General features: G+C 35.5%; 1 protein-coding gene across 1 annotated transcript; it reads right to left on the bottom strand.

Annotated features, from left to right (window-relative positions):
* Nucleotides 1-224: 224 nt before the first annotated feature.
* On the bottom strand, nt 225-9,974 carry LOC117102114. The gene is made up of 2 exons (XM_033242316.1): nt 9,832-9,974; nt 225-2,426 (listed from the first exon to the last, which is right to left on the bottom strand). Exon 2 carries the CDS (start codon nt 2,417-2,419, stop codon nt 872-874), a length of 1,548 nt encoding a protein of 515 aa, XP_033098207.1. The 5' UTR covers nt 2,420-2,426; nt 9,832-9,974; the 3' UTR covers nt 225-871.
* Between the last annotated feature and the right edge of the window lie 700 nt (nt 9,975-10,674).

The raw sequence follows: 10,674 nt of genomic DNA, 5'->3' as shown, positions 1-10,674 counted from the left end.
GCTCGTAATACTCTTATGCAAAGAATTAGGAAGGAGAAAAATAGAATGTGTTACATTTTATGAAATGTAACACATTCGCAATACCAATTAAATCAATTAATCAGTAGGGTAAGAATGCTTTGATCTTTAGTTAATTCATAGATATGTCACCTACTAGGGGTAATATTTTGATTGGTCAAACACTTTTGGTACTTGTGCATATAAGCTTGCAAATATGGATAATTTTTCATTCCTGATGATGACATAATTAATGTCGAAATATTGAATCCCGACACGATGGCGTGCATTTCGATACTTTGAGTATTTATTATACTATCAATTGGAATAAATGTAATAAATACATTTTAGGCAAGTGTTGTTTAAGTCTGTGAATTCACGCACAGGTGTACACAGTGAACAGTTACTTTTCCCTGGTATACAGGAACATAAAACCACATTTGACATTGTAGGCCTACTTCGTGTTATGTGACAAACCTTTCAACTCGTGATATCAATAAAGGGGTTGCTAATGAAGTTAAGTTTGGTACCAATATAATTCTACAAGTCTAAAACGCATTTATGTTTAAAATTTTAGATGGCAAATGATTTTACGGAAGATATAAGGCTTTAAAAAAGTATGGGGACTTTTGGGACAACCTGTACTTCGCAAACGTGTTAACTTTAGGTGATTTCGTTAATATTATATTTTCTACAAGCACTATGCTGTCTTTAACATTATAACCCGGTACATACATACAATGTTTGTTTTGTGTACATTTTACTAAACTCATCTGAGTTTAATGTAATTCATTCGAGATTCGTAGGGTATTGAATCATTATGCATATTGTTTCAATTAAAAATTACACCAGAGAAACGTATTAAGTGAAAGTCCTAATAGTAACAATATCGCCATTCACCACCAGTGTTTTTGTAGTACGAGGTCTTGCACCATTTGTAATCAGTCTGTTGGTTGTAGGTACACACGTTGTCTACAGGCTGCGGGCTACAACAGTAATCCCATTCAAGAGTAGTATCTACATAACACCAAAAGTATTCGTTTTTAGTGCTAACGTCATAATGTAGGCCACAAGGGTGGTCTGCTAGACAGGGATGGGGTGTTTTCGAGGTTCGGGTGCCGGTTGGTATGGTCCCTCCTTTTCCACAATATTGCCATGTACTGCCAGAGTTGCACCAAAGGTATTTGTAACCTTGATATCCACAGGTACCGGTGCAACAGTAATCCCAATTTCCGCTAATACTGGTGTAACACCAAGTGTAGGAGTAGCCATAAGTCCCGCATGGATGGTCTGCTTTACAGAGAGAATTTCCAGCTGTCAGATACTTGTCATCTAAATAAGTACAGAGAAGACCAGTGCGTCTGATGTCCTTACAACCAAACGTAGTAGGTTGTTTATACTGTTTGCGTTCCTCGGCAGAGGTTAGAAGAGCGATGTGGTTGTCGAAGTCCCAGGCATCTTGACATGGTTTGCTTATTGGTTTCAGGTTGCATTTTTGGTGGCAAGTTGCCAGATGGTCAACAATAATCTTCTTCTGAAGCAACGTACACGCAGCTCCGGTTTCCTTTAAAAACGTCTCCTTGAAACAAATTTCCCTTTGTTCATTCAGAAGGCATTTATCTAACAGAATGTTCATCAAATAAGCCTTTTGGGTTCCACCTGCGGAGACCTCGAAGCAGGAGTAAATTCCATCTCCGAGACACTGAAGGACACACCCTTGCAGAGATTGAATCACGGACGGTTCGGTGCACGTATCATGTGCATCACGTGGCATCTTTATCGCTCGTGACGTCCGACTATTGAAACAGGATCCCATATTCAGAGGTTGCGGTATAATGTCTGCACTTAAAAAGTTAAAATTCTGAATAAATTGATCTGCAGGTGACTCATCGTCATCGTTATAAACAAGGACTCTAGACGGAACGCTACGATATGGCTCTACGGCAAGACTGTCTCTGATTTGCTCAGCACATTCATGGGCATTACGTGTTCCTCTACTGCACGGGTACAAGCGAGTAAATAGAATAATCATGGCTGGTCGTCGACGATTACCTTGATTAATGTAATTGTTCCACATGGTCTGCAGTTCATACAGCAAATGTTCCTCCGCATGATATCCATCGAAAGGTCTGGCTACCATATAGTTCTGAGGCGATGGAGGACTGAAAGCTACATTGTTGTTTACATATGGAGTTCCGTCGTCATGTCGAGGATTGAACTGGAACTGTGTCAAATTTTCTACTTCTGTTTGGTCCAGGAAGATCAGCGCAGCAAACTGACGTGGTCGAGCCTGACCCTGAAGCTCAGGTATTCTGTTGTAGAGGAATTCGGCAAGATCATTCGGCAAGTCGACACCAACACAAACTTTAAGTTTTAAACATATCGCAAGTGTTATCATCAAAATAACTGTTCGGTGGCACATCTTGAAGCTGTAAAAGCAGATATGGATAATAATTAGGTTAAAAAACAGGAAAATAATACACGACTAAAGAGCGTAAGTCATTAAGCGGTTAATGTGCATGGAATTCTAAAAACTAAACGTTTACGTTGTACGTTCTTAGCACTTTCAGAGATTTTGAATCTGAATCCATCGGAACTAACACTTATAGGCCCTACCCATAGCAGGGTTGCTTCTCAACAAAATAAAAGATGCTCTTCATCTTCAACCACGTTACACTGTTAGTAGGAACTATGTAATAGTTTAAATTGGTTAAACTACAGTTAGTTTCCATGGTGTCTAGCTTTCATTTTCCTTGTTAACATCCAGTTAATTGGAGTATTAAAATAGCAATGTCATATTTTTGAAATAAGACTTGGATATTTGTTATTTTCATTTGTTTTAGCTACATTTTCAAGTGATTTATACAGTATCTTTCTATTTTTGTGGAATTTCCTTATAAGCAAGTATGAAAATTCAGTGACATAATTCTATAGTGAGTAACTCAGTTGTATTACAGTACATGACCTATTAATGGTAACTACAATGTTTATTTTGTTAATAAGAGACCTAATCCAATCCAATCCAATCCAATCAAGTTTTTATACAGTAACGAGATAGTGATCATTATATGTAATCATTTTATTTTCCCTAATTTGTTGCTTGATGACTTCATCATAACATGCAGGGTAATGACCAATACAATCGCTGAGCTGAGTTAAAGCACCTACAATTGAAAGATAGATCGTTGACATACCACTAAGTATTTTTTATGAGATTTGGGACACACTTTTTGGTAAAACGCGAGGGGAAATATTATATTTTTTATCACCACGGCCAATCCCTATTAAATTGTCACTTTTATTAAGGGGAGTGGTTAAATCAATACATTTTCAACCCAATTTTCAACATTTTTTTAATCGTATCATTAATTTTTAACTACAAGATTTAAAATAACAATATTTTATTCATATTCATATTTCGAAATCTTTTGAGGTGTCTAGGCCCGTTGCCACCCGGCCTTTTACCACCTGGCCTTTTGCCACCCTAGACTTGTTGCAACCCCGCCCGTTGCCATCCTAGGCCCCTTGCCACCCGGTCTTTGGTCACTTAGGCCTGTTGCTACCCGGCCTTTTGCCACCTGGCCCGCTGCCAGTCTGGGACTTTAGTTACCCGGCCATTGCCAACCGGCCTTTTGCCACTTTAGCCCGTTATCACCCGGCCTTTTGCCACCTGGCCCGTTGCCACCACCCTAGACCCTTTGCCACCCGGCCCGTTTTCACCCGGCCTGTTAGCACTCTGGGCTGCCACCCATAATGGTACAGTATAGCATTGTATTCTCAGAGATTTCACTCTCGGAATTTTTGGCACATGTGCATTGAAGGATGAATGGATTGATGCTTTTTATTTTATTATTTATTATTTATTTATTTACTTTGTGAACATACGCCTTTAGGTCGATGGCACTCATGGGTGTGCCTTCAAGTTAAATACAATACAATGAGTTACTTAATTACTGTACACTTAATACTGAATAAATATAATTAATACAAACTTTAAAATTATAACTGAAACTGAGAAATTAGGTAATGAACTTAAAATTGATTAATACAATAATACAATACAATAATACAGTAAAATTCAAAAAAGCAACGAAACAAGGTACACTATTCAGACTTGATTCAGTAATTCTCCCATTTACTCCACCCTACCCCACAACATCCCCTTCTCTTATACTTTAATTAAAGTTCCAGTGCATTGTAGTGAGAGATTTGTAAATATGAAATATATAGGCATATAGGTCTAGGGCCTAATTAAGAAAAATAATTGTTAAATTAAATGATATGTTTGACAAGATAAATAGGGCCTACATAATTTAAACAAAGACAATTCGTTGCGTGAAGTAGTCCAATTAGCGTATGATGTCTTGACAGTTTATGTATTTAGATGTTGGTATGCATGTAGTATGTAGGGCTATGTGTGTATGCAGGCCTATGTATTTATTTTGTCTGAGTATGTAGGCCTATAAGTTGAGTGGGGTATTACTATGGCTATAATTTATTATATTTTTTGGTGTGTTTATTTTCTAATTTAAATGGGAATATGTTTTTTCCTCAAACAATTTTTAATCAATTAAAATACATTAGGTTGAACTGTACTCCTTCATCGACGTATAAATATGACTGTATAATTTATTTTATCTTTTGGTGTGTGTTTTTTATTTTTGGTCAACAAAAAAATAACAACATTCGGTGCCGTGGTATATTAACCAATAGGAATAACTTCGATGGGAAAATATCCAACTGACCATTGAAGACCACACAAATTAGGCGTGAAGACATAAACATACCATGAATAGCCCTTGTCATGGTATAATCAATCGGGAGGCTTTAGTTTGCTCAGATCGTTAATGTTGCTTAGCGTATATTTTTGTAGTGTTCCGCTAAGGCAAGAGATTAATCAGTTTTAGTCTAGACAAGTAGGTACTGTATGTCTAGATCTACTAAAACTTATCCTGAAGTTTATTCTTAAGCTTAGATTTTTTAATTTTTAATTTTTTTTTTATTTAAAACATCTTTAGGCAGGATATATAGGCCTACAGGCGAGATCTTACCGCTGTTTTACAATATGGTTCTGCAAAAACACAGTACAATAACAACAGCAAAAAGTAACCAGCACAGTACAATAAAGGACAATAGTAAAAACTTTTCCCCGTCGGACACCAACACGGTACTTCTGAGTCAAGGTTTCGGGGCCAGGAATTACGGCTCAAGGTTAAGCTTAACTGTATAACTTAACTACAATATGGTAAAAACTATCCCCCGCCGGACACCAACCCGGTATTTCTGAGTCAAGGTTTTGGGGCCGGGATTACAAGGTAGGACAAATGCGCTGTAAAATTACTTAAATAAAGATAAAAATGGTAGAAACTATCCCCCGCCAGACACCATCCCGGTATTTCTGAGTCAAGGTATAGGGGCTGGGATCACAACTTTTATCTTAACTACAAACCTAACTAAACAATGGTAAAAACTATCCCCCGCCGGACATTCTGAGTCCAAGTTTTGGGGCCGGGATTAAAGGTTAAAAATATAGACCAAGAAAATATAAAAGGAAATTAATTGTGATAATCAGAAAAAGTGTTTCTTATAAGTAATTTTGAATAAATTAAAAGACTGACATTCTTGAATTTTGATTGGGATTTTGTTCCAAACATTTGCTCCATAAATATTTAAAGAGCCATTCATTACAGAGCAATTTTGAATTGGGGGGATAACGTTAAGCGAGTGAGTGTAATATTCCTGTCGGTCAACAACCATTTCTATATCATTACATAAGCGGGAAGGTGCAACGCCATTTGTACATCAAACATTGCTAGGGCGTAATCTCACGTTCATCAAAAAGTTTCCAATTATTTTGCTTAATAAGATCAATTCCACAAACATTTATAAAATCAAAATTATTTTTAACTATTCTAGCAGCTCGTTTTTGTAGCCTTAATAGAATGTTTTTGTTTTTGTTAGACGTAGTTCCCCACACTGAGATTGCATAGTCCATACAGGGTTGTATAAAAAATATTTAGAAGAGATTCATTTAGTGTTTCTGCCAATTTATTTAGGATGTTAATTTTTATACCAAATAGTTTTATTTAATTTTTGAATATGGTCATTCAGGTAAGGTTTTCATAAATTTGAAGTCCTAAATAACGGATGTTTTTTACCTCATCAATGGTTTCATTACCAACATGAATATTCAAAAGAGGAAAAAGGCCGAACATAGCCAATTAGCGACATTATTCATTATTGATTGTAATTTGATATTGATATTTTCTACTAACACATATTGTGGAGGTCATTTATGAATAATGAAAATAATATCAGTCTAACACACTACCCGGTGGGATGCCAATTTCAACATTTGCTTTTTCAAATAGTTTATTATGACATTTGACTACTTGTTTGCGCTGTGAAAGATAACTTTTAAACCATTTGATTTCAGTATCTTTAATGCCATAATTTTCTAATTTAGTTATGAGAAGAGTATGATCAATGGAGTCAAAGCATTTAGATATGTCGAGAAAACAGGCTCTAATCATTTCATGGTCATCCAACGTTTTCATCTATTCATGGAGGAATAAGTTCCATGGATAAACGACAGACTAAATTAAACAACTGAACCATTACTTTAAAAAATTCCTGTTTACAGTATCGATAGCCTTTTTAAAATCCAGGCTTTACATACCCCTGTTATCTTATTTGTATCCATATAATCGAAGTCTAATGTTTTTGCCGGCCGGCCAAAGCGATCGTACATGTTTTGACCAGGGAGATGTACATTTACATCTCCCTGTTTTGACATTATTTATTATTTTGTTCAATAACTTTTTCAATTTCTTTGTTAAAACAAACGCTGCAATTTGTTAATCCACGTTCAGTAGGGTAAAGCTCGCCAGTTATTTTTAAATTGTCATGACCAAATTTGATTATTACATTTCTGCGCTGGGAGAATGACAATCTCCAAAGACATATTAAGGGCTTTACAAACTGAGGAGCCGATTTTTAATTTATTTTTATACTTCGAAGAAAAATAACGCTAAAAAAAGAACGACGTTTCGACTCCTTCATGGTGTCATTTTCAAGTGTTCAAATAATGAGGTATACAGGATACAACAATACTGCTTATAATCTAGAAAACAAAGCTGTAAATTGGAATGTCAAAGTTCGTAACAGTGGAATTAATCCCCAAAGTTAGAGAGCTTTAGCTTTGACAGAGTCACTTGTTTATTCAGACTTTAGGTTTTAATTGTCTGATGAATTACATTTCATTGTTAAGACAGTCAAATTTGTTCCTACACTTTTTGAAAATGCTGAAAAAGTTCGGGCTGATATTGCGGTCCTTAGCGTGTTGTCCTAATAACAATATCTTATGTTCAGCAATGCAGTAGAGGTGTCGGCCTGTGTATTTGACATAACTTGCATCACACAAGTCACATTTAAATTTGAAGACAACACATTATTTATTTTATGGGCGAAATATCGTGCATAATTCTTATTGGTAGCCAACCAAGTTCAGAGGTTGTAGGAAAAAAAGGTCCCGGAAAAAATAGCCCCTGAAAGAATGGCCCCGGAAAAATGACCTCAGAAAATGGCTCCAGTAAAAATGGCCCCCAATGACAAAATTCAGTAATAAAAATTATTTTTAACAGGGTTTTATAGGTGAAAAACATAAATTTATATTTTTTTTCCGAAAATTTGATCAATTTATGCGATTCCAGTACTAAAACAAAGTGATTTTTTTTTAAATTTCTCTAAAAGTATTTGTTTTAAACAATAAAATTACAGATGCAAATAAAGTACGATAAATTACTAGAAAACCATAAGCATTGAATTACATTTTTTTTATATCAGTAGAAATAAATAATTTTAGTAAACTGAATAATTAGGAATTATTAATGTAAACACCTTGTTTTAATTTGTATGGTTGGTTTTTACGCCTATACTAAATTTAAGTGCCTATTGGCTAATAATAAACCAGTGACTAATGACTATAATTGTTTTATAAAAACAATTTATTGTTTTCAAAACTTTACTAAATAATGATTAACTATGATATAGGCTTACTCAAAATTTTCTGTAGTTATGTAAATGACAATTATTATTAGTGTAATTATGAGGGCAGGGTTAAAGGTATTGCTAAACCCCACAAACCTCCCAAAAAACATTTTAAAACCAAACCAAACCATGTAATTGTGATTGTGTCATTTAAGGACTCACTTGGTAACTCAATAAAAAAATTAAATGAATTTATCCCAAAAAACATTTTAAAACCAAACCAAACCATGTAATTGTGATTGTGTCATTTAAGGACTCACTTGGTAACTCAATAAAAAAATTAAATGAATTTATGTTCATAAGAACCTATTTTTCAGGGGCGGATCAAGAGATGTCTGAAAGGAGGGCCGAAAGTGGGGCCAATCAAAATAACACTATCCCAGGGGGTCAGGGGCATGCTCCTGTGAAATTTTTGTGTTCTAGACGCCCGAAAATAACCTCTGAGGGGTATTCGGCGATCATTTCTCTCTTCTGCACTCTTTTTTTTTTTATATTATTAACCGGGAAGCGGGAAGCGTGGCCAACCTTCCCCCACCCCCAATCCGCCCCTGTTTTTTGGTTAAAATGTTTAATTTTTTTTGAAAAATACCTGCAAATACACGGCAAACTTCAAAAAACACACTGCAAAACCCATCCAAACCCTTTAATTATAATTGTATCATGTAGTATAGACTCCTTAAAAAAATAATTTGATGTTCATAAAACAACCTACGGTATTTGTGGGGTTTAGAAATACTCTAAAACCCTGAATTGTGATTCCGATTCCGTAAAAATTGCCCAAACCTAAATTATATTAGTACTAAAAAATGCCTATGATTTATGTTGATTTATTAATTAAATTATTGCTATTTTGCAACATTTAAATAGTTTGAAAATAAATTTTCCGGGGTCATTCTTTCACGGGCCATTTTCCACATATCAAGTTCAAGTACAACATTGCACGAGGAGTATTTCTAGATACTCCTAATTTTTCTGACTTCATTATTTTTTCCTTATACTTTACAGTTAGAAATTTAGGCTGGTCCCGGGGAACCGAGACAGCCACAGTGCAGACTGAATTACAACATGTAGCGGATACATTAGGACACTACGAACAGTAATCGGAAGGTCTTGGTTCGAATCCTTATGGGGACACTTTAAAGTTAGAAATTTGGGCTGGTCCCCGGGGAACCGCGACCGCCACAGTGCAGACTGAACTACAACATGTAACGGATACATTTGGATACTACGAACGATAATCGGAAGGCCTGGGTTCGAATCCTTATGGGGACATACGTTTTACTCAAAACTCTCAATACAAGAGTTATTCGAGGACACAAGCCACAGACTCCAATTATATACCGACACTAATCGGGCTGTTGGAACCGGACCGGGGTCTACACAGCAAGAAACAGAAACTTTACCTTTCAGCCAAACACTCATCTTAGCCAAACGTTCAAGTGATGTTTTAGCAAATAATTTATCAAGGTCGAACATCTTTGTCATTTCATGTTAATTATTTTCTAGTAATACAATATCATCAGCCTAAGAATAACACTTACACATGTCATTCACTCCGATGCCAAGATTAATTTGATAAATTTATTAGAAATATCTTTTCTATTTAAAATGGAATTACTGCCTGGTAATTTATTCATAAAAATATATTACCGTAAAAAATATGTTCAAAATAAAAAAAAGAATAGAACTTGTATTTGAGAATATACAGTATATAAATGTCGACGAAAATTACAGCCCTGAATACAAAAAGATTACCACGATCTGTCATTCAGATTTAGAACTTACCACTCTATCTTTTGTGACGTTTTGGATGAATTTTTCACTGAACAAACATGTATCAACCACCGGCAGCCAACTAAATCATCAATCAACTATCATAGCGCGACGACAAACATGACTCTATTCGGTTTATCTATACTGCAGCTTATTTAAAGACCTATTTCAGCAAGTTTTCATCCCTTTGATTCATGGGCGTAAAACTCGCAGAAGTTTACAAATGAACTGCCCGTAAAATATTTTACTGCTCTGTGATTGGCTGGCAACAAATATTTTCAGTAGCTGAGAATAGTGCAGTGATATTACCTCGGCATAATTGTAAAAAAAAACCAAAAAAAAAACACCCTAAGATATGCTTGACGAGCCTAGTTTCACGTGTTAATAGGTGACAGGTCACTTGTGGTTGCGGCTCCACAATAAACTGCCGATTAATACAATATTTGTTCGTGCCCGTCTTATCTACTTTTGTTGACGCACTTGATGTCTGCTGCTTTTGCAGTTTCTTAGTACGGAAGCACCTAAGTGCCATTCGACTTGACAAGATAATTTATGTTGTCAAGTCGACATAATATACATATCATGTCGACATGGCGCGAGACAGATTATCTTGACAAGTCGTCATAGTAAAAATTGTATGTTGTCATGGAGAGATAGATTATACTGACAAGTCGACATAATACATATTGTATGTTGTCATGGCGAGATAGATTATCTTGATAAGTCGACATAATATAAGTTGTATGTTGTCATGGCAAGATAGGTTATCTTGACAAGTCGACATAATAAAAATTGTATGTTGATGACAAGATACAATTTGTATTATGTCGACTTGTCAAGATAATCTATCTCACC

Source organism: Anneissia japonica, unplaced genomic scaffold (assembly GCF_011630105.1).
Source record: "Anneissia japonica isolate Jap-2015-1 unplaced genomic scaffold, ASM1163010v1 scaffold171446_len717541_cov154, whole genome shotgun sequence".
Taxonomy (NCBI): Eukaryota; Metazoa; Echinodermata; class Crinoidea; order Comatulida; family Comatulidae; genus Anneissia; species Anneissia japonica.
The sequence above is the reverse complement of the archived record's forward strand: the minus strand, read 5'-3'. Positions and strand labels throughout refer to the sequence as shown.